At 41.6% G+C, this 25,279-nt stretch overlaps 1 protein-coding gene across 4 annotated transcripts in view; it reads right to left on the bottom strand.

Moving 5' to 3' along the window:
• The window catches only part of mypn (myopalladin), a 284,569-nt gene that overhangs the window by 163,484 nt on the left and 95,806 nt on the right, over positions 1–25,279 (bottom strand). For 3 of the 4 annotated variants that reach the window (XM_059653169.1, XM_059653168.1, XM_059653170.1), the window contains exons 3-4: positions 15,494–15,669; positions 2,993–3,044 (exon numbers count right to left, since the gene is read on the bottom strand). In XM_059653169.1, coding sequence (XP_059509152.1) covers positions 2,993–3,044; positions 15,494–15,669 — 228 coding nt within the window. The remainder of the gene's footprint in view (positions 1–2,992; positions 3,045–15,493; positions 15,670–25,279) is intronic. The other variant, XM_059653171.1, reaches the window with a different exon arrangement.

Here is a 25,279-nt window from a genome sequence, read left to right as displayed (position 1 = left end):
CCAGGCTCAGTCAGGGAGAAATGGTTTATTATAAGTTAAGACAGGTTTAAAGAATGGTGAGGCCCAGGGAAGATTTTGTTAAGGCAGAAAAATAATAATTGTACAACATGGGAACCAGACTGTTTCTGTACGGTCTTCAGGATGGCATGATACAGATTACAAATTTGCAGGTTCTGAAGAAATTGTAAACACTAATAAGGACACAGGTATCTGTAATACCCAAATGCTACACAACTACGAGGATCAAACTGCCACAATTGTTAGTCTGTCGGATGATGGGCAGATCAGTTCTGATGGTAATACGAGGCCATTGGTTCCAAGACAACTAAAAAAAGTGGGTATTAATATCAAATATTTACTAGAAGGGGCTAATCAATTGAGAATTGTAACAATTATAAGTAGAGCAGGGAAGACCACTGAAGAATATAAAAGCTGGCTATTTGTGCATGATTAGGGTTAGAAGGTCTATGAGATTAGGAATTACAAAGTACACTAGAAGTAAAAAGATGGGAGGCAAAAAAATGCAGTGAAGCTTAAATAGTGAGACTGACAGAAAACTCACTCCAATAAATAGATCACAAGACATTGAAAGGAATTCTATTAACAGGAGAGGGGTTGGGAGGCCAAACAGTAGCAATTTGAAAAGAGATATAACGCAAGATGGACAGCTCAGTTTAACAAGGACAAGATATGAAATATAAACCGAAACCACAGCCAGGAACAGAAGTCCACATGATTGGGAGCTCATGGCCATAAACAAATGAGAACACATATTGATAAAAGATGTCACACAACACGGACTACAAACCTGTACAGAATCTGGAGTGGACACAGAGGTGCAAGATAGGATACAACCAGCTATCACAGAGGTGCATGTGCAATGAAAAGGTGTTCCTTGATCAGACTGGAAAGACTAAAGCAGAGCCAATGGCACAGAGTTTTAAAGAAGAATCAAGATATAATTGTCGATTCACCAATGGAAGGAAAACAATTTTGAACATTTTCTTTGACTTATGAGCTCAAATGTAAAAAGTGTAACTCAGTTGATATCAAAACTGCATTAGTGCAGGAAGATCAATTAAGAAATAAGTGTTTCTTCATCTTTAAAAAGAGACACCAAATACAGTGGGCACACTCTGGAAGTTAAACAAATGTGTATATGGCCTAGTTTTATACTTCTCAGGAAGGTTTGTATCACTAAAATTTAGTTGTTTTCAGTTAACAGTGAAGCCTGCCATGTTTTACTGGCATGAGAGGCAGTTTTCAAGCATCTTTAAGATGCATGTAGATGATTTTTTTGGGCTGGGAGCTGTGAATCTGAAAAAGTGCCATAAATAGGCTTAAAGCAGAATTAAAAATTAGAAGTTAGGCATCTGGGGTATTTTAAGTGCAGTGGGTTAGAAGTCAGGCAGAATAGATCAGTATCACTTCATCTCTCTAATCTTATTTTGAAAATGACAGCTCATTGCTACTAGTCAAAATAGGGCCTCACAAATAGATATATCAGCTTCCAAACTAAACTATAGGAATTGTGAAGTCTAATTGGGCATCTAAATTGGCAGGGCACCCAATAAAGGCCATTTAACAGTTTGGAAGTATTAAAGTTGAGTATAACAAAATCCCAAAGTGGGATTACCTCCAAACTGTGCAGCTTTGGAAACTCTGTACATGATGAATGGACTGCCAGTGCATTGACTTCCAGTTCCAGAATTCACTGCCATGCACAGACCTTGGAGATTGAGGTAGGGAAGATATTATTTGGGGTGAAAAAGCATTAAAAAATTCTAATTGTGTTAAAAAATTTCCCATGATTGAGAGATGCCAGGAAAATAAGATTTATTTATAATGATGTTTCTTATGCAAATGTTAAGATGGGTTTTCGAATGCATGAGGGTTTGTAATTTTTCTTTTGGTAAAGGAGGTAAATGTTGCCTTTTAGCTCAGAAAGCCAAAAAGAGCAGAAACATAGTAAGAAGCACCTGAGAAGCAGAAACTCTTGCTTTTGATAGATACGGCTTCTTTTCGTGAAAATATTGAAAGAAATATTTGAAAACAATTTAAAATGGGATTCAGCAGCAATACTCATTGAATGCTACACGGATAAATAGTATGGGATAACATGCACTCCACAAAATTTGTGACTTAAACAAAGCTGAGGATGGAGAGATCTCCAAATCAAAATGGGTTGGTGGCAGCAGTCAACTATCTGATTGCTTTATGGAGAAGGGTCAAATTCTACAAAACTGTTGTACATGTATGAAAAAGGAAACCTGGATCTTATATGTGCTAAAAGGGAAGAATATAATCTATTTTTGTTTTTATTTTATCTGTTATCTCTAACACTTTGTCATTTCATTATAGAATGATTTATTTAATAAGGAAAATGGGATCTATTATCATCTGAAGGAAATCCCAAGACTTAAAAGGAATGAGAGAACAAGTTGTGGATATGTTAATTATGAATTAATTGGGTGAGATTGAGTTGCATAAATAAGGGGAGCTAGTAAGTGAGTTTTCTGTAGTGTGGTTAACTAAAATAAAGATTTTGCATAAAAGTGTGGATTCAAACACTATTTAAACTTGCTCCACATTGTGTGCAACAAAACTGATGCTGATTATTAACAAGGAAAAAACCATGTGAGGCCACTGACCTCTGGAAAAACATAATAAATTTTCAATTTACACAAAGTTTCACAGGTGATTTGAAATGTGTAAAATGCCACCTCCAGTTTTACTTGTCCAGTTAAGAATGGCGGTGTTAGAAGCTAAACCAATTTCCTGGTATGTGGTCAAAATTCAATATCACTATTCCCAAATCACACGTAACAGCATATATACGGGTTAATAATCCTGTACTCTGACCTTAACATTGTACTTGCCACCCACTGGAGAGAACAATTTGAGGTCCAAGAGTATGATTATTTCTGAACTTCTGAGGATAAATAAAATGTATTGGAAACTTCTGAGAGTGACATGTCTTCTCTATACTTACCGAGTCATATCTTCCTGGACAGAGTCTTGTTCAGATTCAGATGAAGAGAGTCCTGTCCAATATAATGGAGAAAGGATGAAATGTCTGGTTTGAATAAACTATGAAATATTTTCCAATAAAAGGACCATTTATGTTGTAAATATAGGATAATATGTAATAAAACATATAAATAGGGGTGTCAGTCACTAAAAGGTGCGAAGGAACTGAGAAATTCAATAGCAACTTTAGACATGAGCTGAGTGCAGGGAATATTCTCTTTGCCTGAAGGTAAGTCAGAAGATTGATCAATAGTGATTCTGCTAAAATTTAAGAAGTCTGGTGAACTGCCATTATCTACCTCATGCCCCTCACAGCTTGCTAAAGAAGTGCAGATATGGAAATCAAGCAGCCAAGATATTATGAGCTGTCCACAGTGAAGAGCTGGAGAAGGGAACAAGGTGGTCATCATAATTGGTAGTGATCGTCAGGTTTACTGTGAGGCACTGAGGAGAGCACCTGCTCCGCCTGCTTCAACAAGACCTTTAAAAACATTGTACTGATTCAGTAGCACTCACCTTATCGACATTACTTCGGAGCAGAGCAGTCCTGACACTGATCACTTCAGAGGAACCAGTTTCAAAAAGGGGTCTTTCAAAAAGGATTAAACCCATTAGTTGCAAACGTAAGGGACCTAAACTTGGTTTAGACTGAGGCTAAGGATTTCTAAAGTTCCCAAACCAAAATAGCAATAATTGCTGCTAACACTGTTCAAAAGTTATAGCTATAGCTCAAAGTTGGACATTTATGTTCCTGTTTTTAGGTGCAGCAAAGTTCAGTTTCTCCTCAATTTACTTTCAAGGAGGAATTCTGAAGGGCTGCACTTTCAAGTACGAGGGGTATAAGTGTCCCAATTATTTGAACTACGCTCATGAGGCCACACTAAACATGCAACATTCCTGAATTTAGTTATTAACATTCTACCTAAAGAGTATCCATCTCCAAACCCTTGACAAAATCTTCAGTTTACTGTGGTTGGCTGACCTATTATGTATTTCAAGCATTTTTCCTTTTATCTTAGATGCATTATTACATATTATCTAACTCATTCATTAAATATTAAAGTGGTGAATATTGGTCCTATAGAAAGGGATTCTGGAGAATAAAGTGATGAAAGATAGAGATGGCAGATAAATTGAACAAGAATTTTGCACTTTATTCCATCACTGGAAACAAGTAATACGGCAAAAGCAGCTAAAAATCAGAAAATGGAAGGTATGGACAAAGTCAGGGAAATTACATTCACAAAAGCTGAGGCCTGACAAGTTCCAAGTTCTGATGGATTTCATTCAAGTTCTTAAAAGAAGTGGGTGGAGTCTTGATGGTTGCCTTGCTTTTAATTTTCCAAACACCTTAGATTTGGTGAAGGCCCCACTTGATTTGTTGGTGGCAAACGTAACTCCTTTATTCAAAAAGGGAGTGAGACAGAAAGGAGGTAACTACAGGGCAGTTAGCTCAGCATTTATCATCACGGTGAGAGAGAAAACAGGAAACTACAGGCCGGGTAGTTTGTATTTATCATCAGAAGTGATGTTAGAAGCAAATCCAAACATAATTATAGCAGGGCACTCTGATAAGTTCAAGGTAATCAGGCAGAAACAGCATCATTTTTTGGAACTGAAATTATGTTTAACCAATTTATTGCAGTTTTTGAGGAAGCAACATGTAGTATGGATAAAGAGCAATCAATGAATGGCTACTTAGTTTTCCAGAAGTGATCTGGTAAAGTATAAACTTTCACTTCACTTAATTGCTCAGTTAGTTAAGTGCTGTGTCCGAGTATTAATTGTTATTAAAATATACAAGACAAGCTGGGATAAATATTTCGGTCTGTGCAAGAGAGAAGGTGACAGAGTGAGAACTTCATGTCCATGAACTTAGTTCAAGGTAGCACACATTCAGACGTCTCCTTCCTGACTTATTATGATGCTTTCAGCATTGCAACCAATGTAATATGACATCTTAATTGCAAGTTCAAAAGTTGCAGCATTCTGCTTGCTTTAGGCTCCATTTCAGAGCTTGAGTACAAAATCTAGACTGAAATACTGAGGGAGTGTTTGTTATCATCCAGTAGAACCTAGCAAATAGACCAAATGGAATGAGGTGATCGTTATATATCAATTAAGAAATAATTGGATGAGAACTGGCTGTGTATTTGGGGCACAAGTAATCAGTGTTGTTGGAATTTTGTGATGTGAAAGTTGATATGAATCTCTGACCAGTCATGCATATGCCGGGAATCTGTCGATGCAACCTTTTAACCTCAGTGTTTAAAAGTGCTATACCGTCCTATGGATGAGACACTGAAGCAAATTCTTGAAAGTCCATTACATGATTCAAATAGTTTCAAAAATACTATGGCATGACTTGAAGCACAATTAATACCACTTAAATAGATTAACTGGTCATGCATCTCAACCTTTTAAGAAATTATCTTCAACTACATCACGTCAGAGATCCCAAGTCAGAATTCATTAGCTTTAGGAGAGATGAGAGAATCCCCTATTAAGCCTATTATTTGCACAGCATCTCATGGTTCAGAGATCATATATTCATACAGTACAGAAGAGGCCCTTTGGCCCATTCACTGTGCACTAACAAAAACAATTCTGAATGGAAACGTCCCACTTTTCAGCACTTGGCCTGTAGCCTTGAATGTTGACATTTCAAGTGCTCAACTAAGTACTTTTTAAAAGGTTGAGAGGTTTCCCACTTCAATTACACTCCCAGGCAGTGAATTTCAGATCTCCACCATGTATTAGGTGAAAACCTCCTGCCTTCCATCATAAAATTATGCCTCCTTCTTACTAACCTTTCAACTAAGGGACCAGCTACTTTCTATTCACCCTGTCCATGCCCCTCAATCTTATAAAGCTGCATTAGGTCCAGCCTCAACATTTTCTGTTCCAAAGAAAACAACTACCTTATCCAGTCTCTCTTATAGCTAAACTGCTCCATCCCAGGCACTATCCTGATGAATCTCCTCTGCACCCCTCAGTGCAATCACATCCTTTCTAATAGTGTGGCCAGAACTGCACGTCATACTCTAGCTATGGCCTAACTAAAGTTCTGTACAGCTAAAATATAATCTCCCTGCTCTTATAATCGATTGATAAAGGCAAGTGTTTTGTGTGCCTTCGTAACTACCTGGTAGCCTGTCTTGCTATTTTCAGGGATATGTGGACAAGTGTCCCAGGATCCTCAAGCTTCCTACTGTCCTGACACTTATTGAATACTCCTTTGCCTTGTTACTTATTCCAAAGTGCATCAGCTCACATTTATTAGGGTTAAATTCCATCTGCCACACATCTACCCATTGTGTCTATATCCACCTAGAATCCATGACCTACGCCCTCACAGTCAACGACTTGGCCAATCTTTGTATTATTAACTTAACATCACTCCCATTTTTTTCTGTCATTTTTAAAATATATATCTCAAACAATGAAGGGATCCAGCACTATCCCTGTGCTGGGCCACTGGACACCAGCCACCAATCACATAAAAAGCCTTCTACCGCCACCCTGTTTTCTATCACTAAGGCAATTTTGGATCCAACTTATCAGGTTATCCTGGATCCCATCTGCTTTTACCTTCTTGATAAGTCTCCTTGGTGAGATATTCTCAAAGGCTTTGCTGAAATCTACATAAACTACATCAATCGCTGTCCCCTCATCTACACGCTTGCTCTTTCAAAACTTCAATCAAATCTGTTAGACATGACCTCCTTCTGACAAGGCCATGATAACTATCCCTGATTAAACCTTACCTCTCCAAGGTTTAGATTCAGAATTTTCTGCAACAGTCTTCCTACCACTGACATTAGATTCACTGGTCTGTAATTCCTTGGTTTACCTCTACTAGCCTTCCTGAAAGGTGAAGCCACTTCTGTTTTGCTCTAGCACCTCCCCTGTGGCTCAAGACAAATCAAAAATTTGGATCAGAGCCCCTGTAAATTCCTTCCTCATCTCCCACAGCAGGCTGGGATACAACTCAACCAGGCCTGGGGTTGTCCACTTTTAAGCCTGCCAACACTTCTTCATGCTCTGTATCAATCTCACAGTCGCTCTTCCTGAATTCTGTACCTCCATTATCGTTCTCCAAAGATGGTGGAATTTGAAATCAATTTTTAAAAATCTGTAATTAAGAGTCTAACGGTGACCATGGATCCATTGACAGAGAAACGATCTGGTCCACCAAATGCCCTTTAGGGAAGGAAGCTGCCATCCTTGCCTGATCTGGTCTACATGTGACTAAGACCCTTAACAGACTCTTAACTGCCCTCTGCATAATTAGGGATGGGCAATAAATACCAGCCTAGCCAGTGATGCCCTCATCCTGTGAATGAATAAATTAGACCCTACCAATGTTTTCTAGCTTCATGCACAGATTGTCCTGGACCCTAATGGCCCCTACTCTTTCCCTAGTTATTCTCTTGTTGTTGTTATACATGTAGACTATGTTGGAATTCTTCCTAATCTTGCCCACCAGTGCTTTTCATGTCCCCTGTTTGCTCTCCTAATTTCTTAAGATCCCCCATGCCCTTTCTGTACTCCACCATGGCCTCTGCTGATTTGAATCCATTAAAAGACCCTCTTTTTCTTCTTATCCAGTCTTGAATATAACTCAGCACTCAGGGTTCTCTGGGCAAGTCTATCAAACACCTTCTTCACTATCCTATCCAACTGTGACTCCACTTTCAAGGAACTATGCACCTGCACCCCTCGGTCTCTTTGTTCAGCAACACTCCCCAGGGCCCTACTTGATGATATTGAGGCCCAAAATCCAAATTTTGATGGCTGTTTTTCTCACCGTTGGAGACAAGCCTTTAGGAAACTAAAAAAAATAGAAGCAATAGTAGGCCATTCAGCTCATTGAGTCTGCTACTCTATTCAATGAGATTGTTGATCTGAAAATCTTCGGTTCTATTTTCCTACCTTTATCCCATATCCCTCAATTTCCTAAAAGACTTTTCTATTTTATACTCCACATCATGAAATAAAGCCCACATTCAATTTGCCTTCCTATTATCAAATGCATGTTCACTTTCCGAGATTCATCCTTGAGATTCCAAATCACTCTGTGCTTGAGCTTTCTGCAATGATTCTCTAATTAAATAATACTCTTCTTGCCAAAGTGCATAAGCTCACATTTTCTCACTTTATATTCCATTTGCCAAGTTTTTGCCTACTTGCTTAATCTGTCTATATCTCTCTACAGTCCATTTGCCTTCCCACCTATTTCCGTGCCATTTTCAAACTGCCAATAGTACATTCACTTCCATCCAAGACAATAATATTATATTGTAAATAACTGTGGCTCCAGCACAAATCCCTGTGGCACTCCACTGGTTATAGGTTACCATCCTAAAAACAACCCCTTTACCCTCATTGTCTGCCTTTTATTATTTAGGCAGTCCTCTGTCCATGCAAATATACTTCCCCAACACCACAGCCTCTTCTCTAAAGTAGGCTAACGTGTGGTACCTTATCAAAAGCCTTGCAAAAAGCAAAATATATTCCATCCGCTGCTTCCCTTTTATCTATCCTGCTTATTACTCTTCAAAAATTTCGAGTAATTTTGTCAGGCACGATTTTCCCTACAGGAAATCATATTGACTATGCTTGATTCCAAAGGTGTATAATAATATAACTGAGCAGGGTGATCATAAAATAGCTATATTATCTGTTTCCAAATGCTCCGCTATGATATGCTTTTTATTAGGTTCTAACATTTTCTCAATGCCACAGTTAAGTCAAAATTTACTGAGCAGAATTATGAGAACATGGGCAAAAATATTATGTTAATATTAACACACCAAGTTACTGCCAATGGATAAATACTTTCATTACATTTATTTCCTTCAGAACAGGGTATTTCCACCAACACGCATCCCCACCGCCCCACCCAATTGAAGGCTGTTTCAACCCAAAGAAAATTATTATCTGAAGAAAGTAGGTTTGGATCATCCCAAAAAGCTTTACTGCATTCTGAGAAAGTGGAAGAAAATGTGGTAAAAATATTCCTCATGCAATCATATGCCAATGTGAAACCACAATACAGAGATCCGCAACTTTCTTAACAGGTGCAAAAAAATAGCTCCACTAATATATTTGACTAACAGGTTTCCTGTCTTTAAGTCTTTTCCAAAACAGAACTATTTCTTGATGCTAGAATATACAAATTTGCCTGTAGAATCATGAGCTAAAAACTGTTTTAAAACTGAGAAGAACTTTTTTTTCAAAATAAAAGATTCAACCTCTTAAGTTTCCTATTATCAGGTTAAAGTTCACTCACACCTTAGTCACAAATAGCAGATTTGTCTATTTTTTAAGCCACTTGGCCGTGCCACCCTAAGTTTTGACACTAGCCAACTATAATGCACAAGCTCAAGGAGCTGACTGATTTTACATTTTTATTCAAGCTGTTTGGATATGTGGATAGGTGGGACTGGATCCAGATTTGTAGCCAAGAACATCTAGCATTTTCATTTTGTAAGGTTAAAGTTCATCCTCAAGGCAAACTTGATACATTGAGTGTTATAACATACCCTGCCCAGCAAGCCTTCATTTAGGGGGAATGTTTAGAAGTAGTGTCATTCTGATGGAAAGAAAAGTAAAAGTAAAGATACAGGAGAAAAATGGCATCCTAAATTTCATAAATTCCTCTCATTTAATCATACACTGACTTCCTGTGCATCATTAATACTTTTCCTTCCCAATTTTGTAACAGGATTTGGGCAGCCAAATGGGGATGGCAGCAGAAATGCTACTGGATGCATAATTTCCTGACGTCGACTATTGCATTGAATGATGTCATTCCAAACGTCAGCAATTTTGCTGAGAATGCAAAATGTGGGACACAATTACCAATCCAATTCAGAAAGAATGGCCAAGCCCATTGATGAGCTTGTTGCCAGTTCATTAAGGGGTCATCTGCAATTTCTATGAGAAGGCACGGGTTGGTGTTCTTACCTATGGGCTAGAAGGTCAGGGTTCAAGTCAAACCTGCCACAGAGACGTGTCATAACATGTCTTGAGCTACACGTATTATTATCCAAATAGTTGAGGCAAAATAGTGAGCAGCTAGGCACAGCTGCACAGTTCAATTACAGGAGCTCACGGTGAAGCATGGCTAAGAGGATGATTCAGCCATTGACACAGGCAAGAACTTTTGAGTGGGCAAGATTTTATTGAGCATTTGATCTGTGTGAGCCCAGGGAGTTAAGGATGTGGCCTTCCAGAGATCATGGGCCACAAGTAGGTGGCATAGGAGTTCAGTGTGTGCAACTGACTGCAAGCAAGCAAACAGCTAGACATTGCCCTCCATTGGTGGAGGGCAATACTGGAAGATACTACTACGAGAGGCTCTCCAATGAGCCAAGAGGAGCTACCTAGGAGAGATGTGTCCTACTTGCCAGCAGGCCACCAAGAAAAACCTGCCAAGCTGGCTGCTTGACATGACCCTGTCCTGCCAATGGTTAAATCCTGATGGCAGTGGAATAAGGCCCTTAAGCACTATTACTTAAGTCCCTATCCCACATCTCTCTTTTTTAGCTTTGCCATGAAAGAATAGAAGCTAACGCTGTTGGAATGTCTCAACATCTCCAAAGTAATGATGAAACAAACATTTAAATAATCACACTGGCAATCACTCAAAAGAACCACAGTGGAGTGACTGATACATTGGCTTTTGCTCTGGGCCAGCAGTGGTCTCCTTGTGGCCTCAGAGAAGGTGGAGACAGCCTAGTTACAGATATCCATTTGACCTTGAGATGCCTGTGGTGGGTGGTCTCATCATGGAGGTGACAGCTGGGGGTGGCGCTTCTTGTGGGTGCTGCACTGTTTTCAATGCAAGGATAGTCTCTGTCTGAGCCTTGCTGCATGGAGGGTCCCGCAGACAGAGTGGCCCAGGAAGTCATTGATCATGATGGAACACATTAGGGCTAGCATCCTTATCATCATTGGTGATTGGCCCAGTCTGTTGATGGCCCAGTGGATTGCTGGAAGTAATCACCCACAGGGCTGCAATTTGTAACGACACCTGACATCATTGTATCAACACTGCCACTGGCTGGTCAATGCTATCCAGTACTGGATGTGTTCAGTACATTGTTCCTCCAGCCACTCTGAATGCTGCGGTATATGGCTCTCCATTATGCTGGCCACTCTCGATACAGGAGCTCATGTGTTTTACCCTGAACCATGATGCTGCACATAAACTCAATAGACTCTTTCATCCTCAACTGCTGACCTTACACGACCTCAGGGAACTCTGACACGCAGAAGCATAGTTGTTGCTGCAGATTTAGGTAGCAAAGATTTGATCTAGACTGCAGAGGCCCTGCACCTGCACTCAGATGAGAAAGGCTGGGCCCATTCTCCATCCTACAAGGGGACTGTCCACAACAGCTTTTGCCTTTCTCACCTGCTGCTCACTACTGACTTGCTCTTAACCCAATGCCAGCAATTCTAATCACACTTCAGCCATTGGTGCTTGCAAAGGGCTTGTTTGAGTCACATGAAGGTTCTGAGTCTAAGGCTTTCCCCTCTCCAAGGATCCTGGGGATGTTGCAGTAGCACTGCTATGCACTCCCTCCACAACTGGTCCTGTGTGAGAAAGAGGGTAGAGATCAGGAGAACTTACTGTGACAGCAGACACCTCTGCAGAGTTGAGGATCCCCATTCCTGCGGAAGGTTTGGCCTGCTGTCACACGGAGGACTGCCCTACATCTTTCACCAATAAATCAAAATCATTTCACCCTCTCTTACAGAGGTTCTCATTTCACCATCACCTACACATCTCACAATGTAAAATATGGCAGGGCAGGCAGCAGTAGAGGAGCAGGAAAGCTGATGTTTCAGGGCTGGACCCTTCTTCAGAAGAAGGGTTCAGACCCGAAACGTCAGTTTTCCTGCTCTTCTGATGCTGCCTGGTCTGCTGTGTTCATCCAGACCACATCTTGCTATTTCAGACTCCAGCATTGGCAGTTTCTACTATCTCACAATGTAAAATGCTGCCTTCCTCCGCTGCCGTCAGGACAGAGTTGGGGCACTCCCTATCCTGTGTGCACCCTCACTCTAGTATTGTGCAGCCTCTTCTCCTGCAAGGACAAAAGAGAGAGAGTGGAAACAATGTCAGCGTCCTTCACCAATTCCAGCAGCTCCTTTAAATAAGGTGCTGCATCTGTCAGTGTTACCAACACTTCGACAGCCTTGTGGATGGGCTGGGAATGACCCTGGGCCCACATTCCTCGCATGTTCAGGTACACCCTTAGGCAGCTCTGCCTGGTCCTCCTGAGGACACAGCAGCATTGCAGATGATCTGATGTTCTGTTTGCCTAGTTTGGCTGGGTGGCCTTCCCAGCCACCCTCCAGAAAAAAGACTGCTGCTCTTCTCTCACAACCAGCACTGTCAAACTATGCAACAGTCCTGTCATAGATGGCTAGCCCCTGCCTTTCCACCCCTCTGTGCCTTTCACTGCGTTGCAAAAGCTGCCAGGCTAAAAGTTGCTAAAATGCCTTGAATCAAGCCTGCTCCTCCAGTTTCCTGCTGATATCCCATGCCCGCTACTGTTCATTAGCCACCAAAAACATCTTCAAAGATGGAAAAACCCAACATATCAGTGCAAAAGACAAACTGAAGTATTTGCAACAATCTTCAGTCAGCGGTGTTGAATGAATGATCTATCTTGGCTTCCTCCACAGGATTCCCAGCATCAGACACCAGTTTTCAGATGATTCAATTCAAATTTACACTGTGCAATATCAAAAAATGGTTGGAGACACTGGATAGTCCAAAGGCTGTGTCCCTGAAAACATTCCAACAACAGTACTGAAGACCTGTGCTCCAGAACTTGCTGCATCCCTAGCCAAGCTCTTCCAGTACAATAATAACACTAGCATTTACTCAACAACGTGGAAAATTGCTCAGATGTGTCCTGTTCATGAAAAGCAAGACAAATCTAACCCTGTCAACTGCGCCCCATTAGTCCACTCTCGCACATCAGTAAAGTGATGGAAAATGTCATTAACAGTTCGATCAAGTAGCACCTGCTCAGTGATGCCCAAGGTTTGGGTTCCACCAGGGCCACTCAGTTCCTGACGTCATTACAGCCTGGGTTCAAACGTGGACAAAAGAGCTGAGGTGACAGTAGTGGCCTTTGAAATCAAGACCCTATTTAACAGGGAGTGACATCAAGGAGCCCGAGCAAAAATGGCATCAAATGAATTCAGAGGGTATACATTCCACTGTTTGGTTGGAGTCATTCCTGGCATAAAGGAAGATTAGCCTAGTTGTTGGAGGTCAGTCATCTCAATTCCAGGACATCTCTACAGAGTTCCTCCAGGCAATGTATTAGGCCCAATTATCTTTAATTGCTTCATCAATGACCTTCCCTCCATGATAAGGTCAGAAATGGAAATGTTCACCAATGATTACACAATGTTTGGCACCATTCACAATTGCTCAGATACTGAAGCAGTCCATGTACAAATGCAGCAAGACTTGGACAGTATCCAGCCTTGGCCTGATAATATTCATGCCACACAAGTGCCAGGCAATAACCATCTCCTGCAGGAAAGAATCCAACCAACATATTCAATGGCAATATTGCCCGTTGAATCCCCTGCAGGTAACCATGGACCAGAAACAGAACTTGACCACTTATTTAAATATTATGGCCACAAGAGCAGGTCAGAGGCTAGGAATCCTGCAGCAAGTAACTCATCACCTGGCTCCTGAAAGCCTATCAACCATCTACAAGGCAAAAGGCAGGACTGTTATGGAATACACCCACTTCCCTGGATAAGTACAGTTCTAACGTTTCTCAACGTTTCTCAATAGCTTGACAAATCAGCCCACTTGATTGGCACCATATCCATAAACTTTCATTCCCTTCATCACTGATGATCTACAACAGCAACTTGTCCCATCTAGTAGATGCAATGCAGAAATTTGTCAAGGGTCCTTACACAGCATCTTCCATATTCACAACCACTTCCATCTACAAGGACAAGGCCAGCAGCTACATGGGAGCATCATCACTTGCAAGTTCCCCTCTAAGCCAGTCACTATCCTCGCTTGGAAAAATATCACTTTTCCTTCAGTATCACTGGATCAAAATGTTGGAACACTGTCCGTAATGGCATTGTGGAAAAACCAAATGGACTGCACCAGTTCAAGATGGTAGCTCACCACTGCCTTCTCAAATGCAACTAGGGATGGGCAATAAATGTTGGACCAGCCAACATCACTGACATTCCATGAATTCATCCAAAGAACTGCTCTTCTGTGAATTAGGACTGATCTCAGAGAAAGCCTGACCTATAACTACTTATCCCTCAGGCCACGCTCCAGATTGAACCTGGAAATGGTGCCAGCAACAGGGTTGTTACTTTGGTTTCCAATGTAGGGTTATTAATATCAATAACCCTAAAAAATGACTGCCTAACAACAGTATTAGCACAAATACCGAAAATGACGGAAATATTCAATAAGTTCTCCACACCTGTTGAGAAGACATCAACAACTTTGATCAATGACATTTCTTCCAAGCTATAAAACTCTTCAATTCCTTTGCCAACAGCCTTAAGTATCTGAGCTACAAATGATTTTATCCCCATTGACAATCTCAACTGCATAAATATTAGGTCCTAATAAAGCTAAATCCTTCACTTAAGGTGTAAAAAAAAAATCAGCAGATCAGTAAAGTATGGAGGGAAGGTCTTATGAGGAAAGGCTGAGGGACTTGAGGCTGTTTTCATTAGAGAGAAGAAGGTTGAGAGCTGACTTAATTGAGACATATAAAATAATCAGAGGGTTAGATAGGGTGGATAGGGAGAGCCTTTTTCCTAGGATGGTGACGGCGAGCACGAGGGGGCATAGTTTTAAATTGAGGGGTGAAAGACATAGGACAGATGTCAGACGTAGTTTCTTTACTCAGAGTAGTAAGGGAATGGAACATTTTGCCTGCAACGGTAGTAGATTCACCAACTTTAGGTACATTTAAGTCGTCATTGGACAAGCATATGGATGTACATGGAATAGTGTAGGTTAGATGGGTTTCAGATTGGTATGACAGGTCGGCACAACATCGAAGGCCAAAGGGCCTGTACTGTGCTGTAATGTTCTATGTTCTATGTAAAGGCCGTGATGCCTCAGTTCCAGAAAGGTTGTTGGCCTATCTAGTCCAGTTATTAGCATTTGCACCATTGACTTTACCTTGTCGGCATTTGTGATTGGATAATGTGGGAAAGTTCTTCTCACTTCCCTACTTATGATGTATTTTCTGAGATAAACATATGCATACATATCAGTCAGACTAATATTTGAATCTGGACCTATGGTCAGTTAAGTGCTCACATGTTTGTAATATTTAGTCAAATCCCAATACTTCCCAAATCTTTGTTTATTACATGAAAACATGCTCAAAGTTAGCCTTCAGAATTTCTCCAATGCCTTTACCTTCTATATACAGTTCAGCAGATGTTGTGTCTGATCCATATATATTTGAAGCCAAGCAAGTGTAGCGTCCCGTATCCTCCTCAAAAGCCTCAGAAATGGTCAGTGTGTAATGATTACCGTCATAACCAATCTGAATATCAGGTGAATTCTTGAGCTCCTTTCCTTCACAATACCACCTACAAAGAAATATTAAATTCCACTTTTGAAACAGCCACAAGACAAAACATATGAAAACAGATCATTGAACATTCAAAAGGACACTTCTGGCAAGGCAAAGTGCATCAACAGAAACAGCAATCATAATTGTAACTAACATTAAGGTATAATTTGGGTGTATGAGTACAGTTTATTTATGATGAGCAACGTGACATGAAAGTCTGGGTACATTTGCCCTGATACAGCTGACACTAATTCAAATGGTTACACCTTTTGCAAAGTTTCACTCCACCTGAGTCTGTTCTTGGACCAAGACCTACATTAAACACAGTGGTGGCCATGGAACTGCCGATAATGCAATACATTACTTGGTCAAGTTCCGTTAAAGAATGCAGAAAATACGTTGGCACGTCCAACAGGATTCAAAATGCTCGAGACAAGTCTTCAGAAGATCTCTGAAAAGCTCAGATCTACATGTTTCAGTCTAAGAGTTTAAGAAGACTATAAGTGTAGATTTCTGTACATTCTATAATTAGTGAGATGTACAACAGACCTTTTAAGCAGAAGGCCTAAAGAGCTAGGAAGCTGTATTCAAAAGGTCATGTATTAAAATGGTGCCATAATATTAAAAACAAATATTGACAGGGCAGAGTTTAGAGCATGCAGAAGGGACGCAACTTCACAACATGCACTGCAAGTTGAATGGCTGCTCTCACAGAATGTGATTCAAATGGACTAAAAATTACTAAAAGGCACTAAGTGCTCATGAGATAACAAAGTGTGGAGCTGGATGAACACAGCAGCCAGGTAGCATCAGAGGAGCAGGGAAGTTTGACGCTTCAGGTCAGGACCCTTCTTCAGAAAAGGGAGAGGGGAAGGGGGTTCTGAAACAAATAGGGAGGGGGGGGAGAGGTGGGTAGAAGATAGATAAAGGAGAAGATAGGGTGAGAGGAGACAGACAGGTCAAGGAGGCAGGGTTTGAGCCAGTAAAGGTGAGTGTAGGTGGGGAGTTATGGAAGGGATAGGTCAGTCCAGGGAGGACGGACAGGTCGGGGGGGGGTGCGGGATGAGGTTAGTGGGTAAGGGATGGGGGTAGGGCTTGAGGTGGGAGGAATGGTTAGGGTGGCGGGGATAAGCTGGGCTGGTTTTGGCATTTGGTCGAGGGAGGGGAGATTTTGAAGCTGTTCGTGCATCTTTCGAGTGGTGTCATTGTGGCAATGCAGAAGGCCCAGGATGGACATGTTGTCCACGGAATGGCAGGGGGAGTTGAAATGGTTCGCAACTGGGAGGTGTAGTTGTTTGTTGCGAACTGATTGTAGGTGTTCCGCAAAGCGGTCCCTAATCCATTTCATCCAGTTTCACACCGTGTTATCTCAGATTCTCCAGCATCCAGGCAGTTCCTACTATCTCTGTAACTAAACACTCACGAGTTTGGATTCGGAAGATATTGTAAATATGTGAAGATAAAGAGAAAGACAGGCAAGATTGTCCAGTACACCAATTTTTCCCCATGTAAAACGCTCCATCACCTTGTAGTGTCTTTCATCACACCCAACTCAGCCTTCACCGCTGCTCTTCCCTTTGCATGCAGACACTCACTGCACCCCAATTCATCTCCTTATACTCGTCACTGTTACCACCAACATGAGCTATTCCATCAAAATAGGCACATGCTGACACTACAGAGATTGCTGACTAACCCCCTTTCTGGTATCTTATAGGAGAACATTCTATACAACTAGATATCACCAGAAGAGGTAGATCATGCCTGCAAAACCCTTTTCAGCCTTGCAGGAAGTATTCTGACTTTGATAGGTAGATTCAATAAGAAGAGGTAATGTACAAAGAGGCAGAGGACAATGAGACCATGAACTACCATTGATGTATCCAATGGCAATCAGGAAGAGACCAATGGTCATCAAGATCCAGATTTGGACATGAGGGTTTTGATGATGTTCCTGAGGTCCAACAGTGATAGGGTAGGGAAGGAAACAGAAGATCTCTGGTGGAAACAGGGATAGGCAAGATAGCTTGTTGCGCTGGAAAAGAAACACACCTACTCATCCGACCCACAGCAGTGCTGCGAAGGCACTTACTTCATGGATTCATCCTTTTACAACCTCTATCCTCTGAGGAATTAAAATTAGAACAAATGAATACAGGCATCTTCATTATAATACTTAAGTGACTATTCCACCTCCTGCAAGTGAATCTGTCACCGACATTACTGATGGCAGGAAAAAGGACACAACTGGGAGGATGTAGAACTTGCCATAGGTTGTGGTCCATGTTGGAATCACTGACAGAGAGGAAAAGATGAGTGGTGGCCCCATGCTTGAAAGTTAGTGAAATTTATAGAGTGGAATATTAAAACTAATAATTTCTGGATTCTGAGCACCACATACCAATGAGTACGGAAATGTCAGATAAATTAAGTTAACACGGCTGAAATGATGGACCAAGAAGTTAGTCTTAAGATTCCTGGGGTATTGGAAGTAACCCTAAAACAGAAGAATTCTGTATAAGATGGACTGATTGCGCCTTAACAGGATTTTGACCATTTTCCTTGCTATGTGGTTAACTGGTGCTATGAAGGACAGTTTACACTGATTTAGTAGGGGTTGGGTGCCAGGATGAAACATTAAAGAAGAGAACGAAGATACACTGAGCTATTCTGTATTTGGGTATTACATGTCTCTCCTAATCACCTGAGGTAGGAAGAATATATAGAAGAAAATGGCAAGCTATCGAAGGTGAATTTGGATTGCACATACATAAAGCTACATGATGTGACAAACAAGGCCAGCGAGCTATTGGCACAAGTTGACGCATAGGATTACGATGTAGTAGCAGAGGGGCTCAAAGAATATTTCACGTGTTGTTCCTAGGAACAGAATCAGGAAAGACAGGGATGGAAAAACTGTATGTTTGCATTCTTGGTCCAAGAAACTATGACAATGCTGGAGAGGACAGAATTAACTTATTTAGAAATAGGAAAATCTTTGAGAAGTCCAATGATATTGTAGTAGTGTTGTTCCTCTGATCTAGAAGCTCTAGGGTTAAGTCTCAGCCAGGATATGATGACCAAGGAATGCGCATTCATAACATGCCAAAGAAGATTGAGTATCAAATTGTAAGTCCTTCCAAAATACACAGATGGCTGGAGGTAACTGCAGGAGAGAATCCAGCACGGCCACGTGATTGAGAGAATTTGGAGCCTCTGCCATCACTTGTCATAGCTCCAGCACACATGTAAAATTCATATTATGCCACAGCAAATTCAGACTCCTCAAGGAGCCAGTTGGTTCAGTTAGACAGAGCACTGGACTAACTTGGTCTGTACAGCAGGGATTCAAGTTCCGGACAGTGCAGATTGGGATCAACCTACTTGGTGCAGACTGTGGCAGTGAGAGTCAGGCCTGCCTTTGGGTAGGGAACTCAAGAAGCAGAAGGAACATTATAGGAGCAAGTACATATTTGGAAACAAATTTATCAACTATGAAATAGTGGGAAGGTGATAAAGAAGCAGATATTCAGCAATTTACAGAAAGTAAAATAATATTTGAGTGACAGTAATGGGGCTTTCAATTACCGTAATTTAAACCAGGCAGTAGCAGTGCAAAGGGTAAAGGGCAGGGGAGAGGGTGGGGAAGGATCTTCCAAAATGTGTTTAAGGCAACTCAGTAATTGTGACCAGGCATCCATTTGGTTGAGTTGACAATTGATTCATTTCTCAGGGCAATGTCCATTGACCAATCAGAATCAATCTGCCTGGCTTAAAATTTAAACAAGGACTGGTGGTTAACTTCCAGAATGTTGGAGTTTGAGGGTATAGAGGCTAAAAAAATCGAGAAGGGCATGGACAGAATGAATAGCCAAGGTCTTTATCCTGGGGTGGGGGAGTCTAAAAATTTAGGGCATAGGTTTAAGGTGAGAGGGAAAAGATTTAAAAGGAACCAAAGGAGTAACATGTTCACACAGAGAGTGGTGCACGAATGGAATGAGCTGCCAGAGGAAGTGGTAGAGGCTGTTACAATTACAACATTTAAAAAGCATCTGGATGGGTATACGAGTACGAATGGTTTAGAGGGATGTGAGCCATGTGCTGACAAATGGGTCAAGATTAACTTATGATATCTAGTCACTTGGACGAGTTGGTTTGAAAGTGTCTTCCATGCTGGATAGCTTTATGACTCTGTAAATTCTATGAACTGTCGATCAACTGGTGCATTCTCCATGGCAACAACCCTACTAGCCAGAATCAACTTGCCAACCGAAAGCATTGTCCTCTTATCTAGTACAAATGATAACTTTTCTTCTTCTAAATTGTTATTTCTTGTGAAATGTCCTGATGAGTGTGAGATGAAAAGCTGCGTCTTTTGTCATCAATAATCAATGTTTGTCACACAAAGTGACTAGTTGAACATTTAATTCAGTATTTACTATGTATAGAAGAATTAAATAAAGAGCCATTTCAACAACAGAAGCAAGGGAAATGAGTCAAGTGGGCTCCTATCCTGTTAATTCATAAGAGTCATAAGTTCATAGAACACAAGAGCATAGATCTAGATAACACGGTATAGAGCTGGATGAACACAGCAGGCCAAGCAGCATCAGAGAAGCAGGAAAGCTGACATTTCGGGTCAAGGCCCTTCTTCAGAAAAAAAATAGATCTAGGACCAGGAGTGGGCAATTCAGCGCCTACAGTGTGCTCGACCAGTTGATAGGATCATGGCTGATCTCACCTTGTCCTCAACTCTACTTTCCTGCCTGGTCTCCATATCCCTTCAATCCACTACTAATTAAAAATCTGTCAAGTTTGGCCTTAACTTTACATAATCTCCCAGCATCCATTGCACTTTGGAGAAATAAATTCCACAGATTCATGACTCTGAAAGAAGTCATATCACCGCATCTGTTTTAAATCTGTTGTCCATTATCCTAAAACTATGCCCTCTCTTCTAGATTGCCCCACTTGAGGAAAAATCCTTTCTATGTCTACTTTCTCTGTTCCATTCAGCATCTTGTATACTTCAATTAGGCCTCCTCTCATTCGTCTAAACTCTAGAGAGTATAGGCCTAAACAGATGAATTTCTCTCCAGAATACAAACGCCTCATCTCTGCAAACAAATCAAGTGAATGTCCTCTGGGCTGCCTCCAACACAACTACATCCCTCAAGTAAGGGAACCCAAATTGTACATAATGCTCCAGTACAGAGTAATGCCTTGTACAGTTGCAGCAACACTGCCCTACATTTTGGTTAAATCCAAATTCATATCAAGTCTTTTAGAGAGTTTTACCTTAAGTGAGACCAAGTGGGTTCATACACTATATTGTACGATACTCAATTATTAATTACTTACCTTCCCCCCCACGGCATGTTTTAAATTCGATTTCTGGTCAATTTTACCATGCACTGTTCCCAAAACAACTTGCTACTTAGTGGATATTCCAGAATTAACCAGCATCCCTTGCAATAATGCCATGCTTAAAAGCTTGCCGTGTACCCAGACAAACACTATCAAGTCTGGAGCTGCCCTACATGGTTCCTGACATTTTTACTTGGATGTGGAAGACAGGGGGGAATTAATGTCAAAAGCTGGGGGGTGCTGCTGGATGGGACCATCTTCAGGGGTCAGTAGTGGAGGCTATGACACCAGAACATGCCAGCCTGGTTCCTGGTTGCTATCTGGGTCAGTGCAGTCTCATCTGTCTGGAAAAATGCCCAGAGGTGTAGGAAGAAGGTCCACCAGTAATAGCGGTGCCACTCCCGTTCACATCCCACAAATACCTTTAATAATATCTTATCCCATGAGGAAAACAGCCCACAATAGGGCAGAAAAACTGAAGACATATAGTGTGCTTCCAACAATCAGCTCCTCACCCCTTGGAGTGAGGACCTTGACTTTGCCTGTATTATCTGGACTAGTACTGCAGAATGCCCTTCACTTTCTGTGCCAGGATGCATCAAATCAAAGCTATCTCCTTTGACAGTTGAGACTGCACACAAGTATGTCAAGCTTCCTGGCTTTGTGTCTGTGCTAAATGATTGATTGACTGATTTATTCATACATGTAACGAAATACAGTGACAAGCTTTGTTTATGAACGGTACAGGCAGATTACAGTTAGCAACGGATGAACAGATCAGAAAAGACTTAGAGGCATACAGGTTACGTTGCACAGGGTGTGTACTAGGCAGGATTAACTTCAGCAAGATCAATCACTATTTGAGGCTACGGAGTGCATCCACCAGCCTGATAATGGCTGGGAAGAAGCTGTTCCTGAACCTACTAGCGTGTATGTTCAGGCTTCTGTACGGAAGAGGTTTTGCAGGATCATTACCATCTTTGATGATGTTGGCAAGCCTTCCACAGCAGTGAGCCGTGTAAATGGAGCCCATGGATGGAAAGATGGTTTCTGTGATAGTCTGAACTGTGCACACCATCTTCTGTTGTTTCTTACAGTCCTGGGCACAGCAGTTGCCATACAAGGCCATTCTACTCTGGGACAGTATGCTTTTAATGGTGCATCTATACCAGTTAGTGAGGGGCCTTATGGACGTACCAAATTTACTCTTGAGGAAGAAGAGGCATCATCATTGTTACATTTCCACTGGAAGTCCAGGACAGGTTGTCGGTTATTGTCACTCAGACGAACAAGATACTCTTTACCCTCTCAACCTCAGTTCCATTGATGGGGGTGTGTTCTCCTCCTTCCTTTTTGAAGGCAATGATCAGTGCTTCAGTTTTGCTGACGTTGAAAGACAGATTGTTTTCATTACACCATATCACCAAGCCCTCTATATCCCTTCTGTAGTTTGACTGATTGTTAATAGATATATAGTGGTGTCATCAGTTAACTGCAGAGGGCATTCATTCAGATTTTGACAACACAGTCATAGGTATAAAGGTAGAGCAGGGGGTGCTGAGGACACATCTCGGGGGTCTTCAGTGTTGAGTGTTATTGTGCAGGAGGAGCAGTTATCCATCCTCACTGATTGCGGTCTGTGGGTCAGAAAGCTGAGGATTGGTTGTAGAGGCTGGAGCCGTGACCAAGGTCACGCAGTTTTGTGATCAGTCTGGAGGGGATAATAGTGTTAAAGGTGGAGGTGTAGTCAATGAGCAGGCGTTTGATGTAGGTGTCTGTGATGTCCAGGTGTTCCAGGGATGAGTGCAGGGCTAGCGATATGGCATCCTCTATGGATCTGTTACGTCAGTAGGCAAATTATAAAGGATCGACGCAGACTGGAGTGGATGTGGGCCATGACCAGCCTCTCAAGACACTTTATGATTATTGAGGTCAGAGTCACTGGAAGGTAGTCATTAAGGCACATTGCATGTCCCTTCTTAGGTACAGGCATCACAGCCAGGCATCAGCAGTATGAGCCTGATATTCCTGGCTGATGGGGGAAATTGCAGAAAGGGTGTGTCTGTGTGTCTGTGTGTGTGGTCAGTGCCCATGGAGCCTGTCCTGAGACGTTGGTGCCCAGCTTCCAACTTGGAGATCTTTGCAGCAAGGTGTGAGCTGAATCCAACAGATGCTTGCTGTGGCTTATTGTCACGTTTACCTGGCTTTGGGCGTGTTTAGTGAGTTTAGTAAGGTGAGAGTGTGAATGTTAATAAGGTGAGTTGGGCTGTTGACAAGGTGTCTAACAACCAATAATCACCATTAATTGGCATCCCACAGCTGCCGAGTGAGAATTCCTGCTTGTCAATAGTTTAAAAAATGGTGCAGGTTGCTCCTGATTTAGAGATGGGCCTCACTGCACATGTTGTCTGATTCTGCCACACATCTTGCCATAGTACAAGTTGCTGAGACTCCTGTAAGGTTTTGCCTGTAGGGTTTTAGAGCTTAGAAAGAGCCCTTTAGCCCATAATGTCCATGCTAGTCATCAGCACTTATCTACAGTGTTAGCATTGATGCCTCACATTTCCAGGGACACAGGTTCAATTCTACCCTTTGGCAACTGTGCAAACTCCACTGGGACATTCTCCCCGTGTCTGCGTAGGTTTCCCCTGGGTGTTCCGGGTTCCCCCCACAGCCCAAAGATGTGTAGATGAAGTGGACTGGCCATGCTATATTGCACTGGAGCATTCAGGGAAATATAGGCTAGGTGGACTAGTTATGGTAAATGCAGAGTTGCAGGGCTTGAGTTGGGGGCGGGGGGGAGGCAGGGGTCTGAGTGGAATGCTCTTTGGAGTGTTGGTGCAGACTTGATGGGCTCAATAGCCTCTATGTGCATTTTATGGGTTCTATGATTCTCAATTCTACTCTAGTCCCATTTTTCCAGCACATGGGTCCATAGCCTTGTTTGCTATTTCAGTGTTCATCTAAATAGTTCCTAAATGTTATGATTCCAACTCTACCAAAATTTTAGGCAGTACTTTCCAGATACCCACAAACCTCTGAGTAACAAGTCATTTTAAATTGCCTCCCAACTTCCTGCTTCTTACTTTATATCTATCCCCCGGTCACTCACACCTTTAGTAAGGGGAAAAAGTTTCTCACACTCTAGATTGCTTTTATGTTCCTTGTCATTTTGTACACCGCAGTCAACACCCCTCAGTCTTCTCTGCCAAAAGAAAAACAACCACAGCCTAACTAGACTTGCATCATATGTGAAATGCTCCAACCCAGGCAACAGCATGGTGAATCTGCTCTGTACTCTCTCAAGTGCAATCATATCCTGCTCACAGAATGGTAGCCAGAAATGCACACAGTGCTCCACTTGTGGCCGAACGAACATTATATACAGCTCAATCATAATCTTCTTGCTTTTGCATTCAATACCTTGTCTAATAAAGGCAAGTATCCTATATGCCTTTTTAACCACCTTATCTACCTGTCCTGCTGCCTCCAGGAATCTGTGGACAAGCACACCAAGGTCCCTCTGATTCTTTGCGTGTCCTGCAGTCCTACCATTCATTATGTACTTTCTTAACTTGCTATTCCTCTCAAAATGTATCACCTCCTTCTTTTCAGGATTAAATTCCATTTGCCACTGCTCAGCCCATCTGACAAGCTTGTCTATATTGTAATGTAGACTAAGGCTTTCTTCCTTGCCGTTGACCACACCATAAATTTTCGTGCATTGTGAATGATCCTGATCTTGCATTCTATGAAGTTTTTTGTGGGTAAAAAAAAAATTATAATGCGATACATTTTCTACAATGCAGTTGTTCAAGATATGCAATGTCTATACTTATGTTTAAGGTGCATTATTCCCAGAAACAATCACTGACGGTATGGTCATACTTGTGTATGACATCCAGTTCAATTCATTCATGACTCGTTACCAATTGCTCAGGCTATTTTGTAGTACATGACTAGATAAGTGCCATTTACAGTACTATTCATACCCAAATGTAATCTGCTATTTTTTCACTGTAACATTGTCTTCTAACACATGCTATTACCGTTTTCCTTTATAGCTGGAGCTATGCTATATTTTAAAACAGCTTAAAATGTTGGAATTGATTCCGAAGTTATTGCTTATCTTTGAGAATGCTGCCCTAAACCCCCTATCTTGATTACAAGTGGCCCACCAATGAGGCCTATTGTTGCAATAATACTCATCATGTGCAGAAACAGCAAGAAAGTCTTAGCATCTCTTATAGTAGTCTCTC

Source organism: Stegostoma tigrinum, chromosome 20 (genome assembly GCF_030684315.1).
Source record: "Stegostoma tigrinum isolate sSteTig4 chromosome 20, sSteTig4.hap1, whole genome shotgun sequence".
In the NCBI taxonomy this organism is placed as follows: Eukaryota; Metazoa; Chordata; class Chondrichthyes; order Orectolobiformes; family Stegostomatidae; genus Stegostoma; species Stegostoma tigrinum.
The sequence above is the reverse complement of the archived record's forward strand: the minus strand, read 5'-3'. Positions and strand labels throughout refer to the sequence as shown.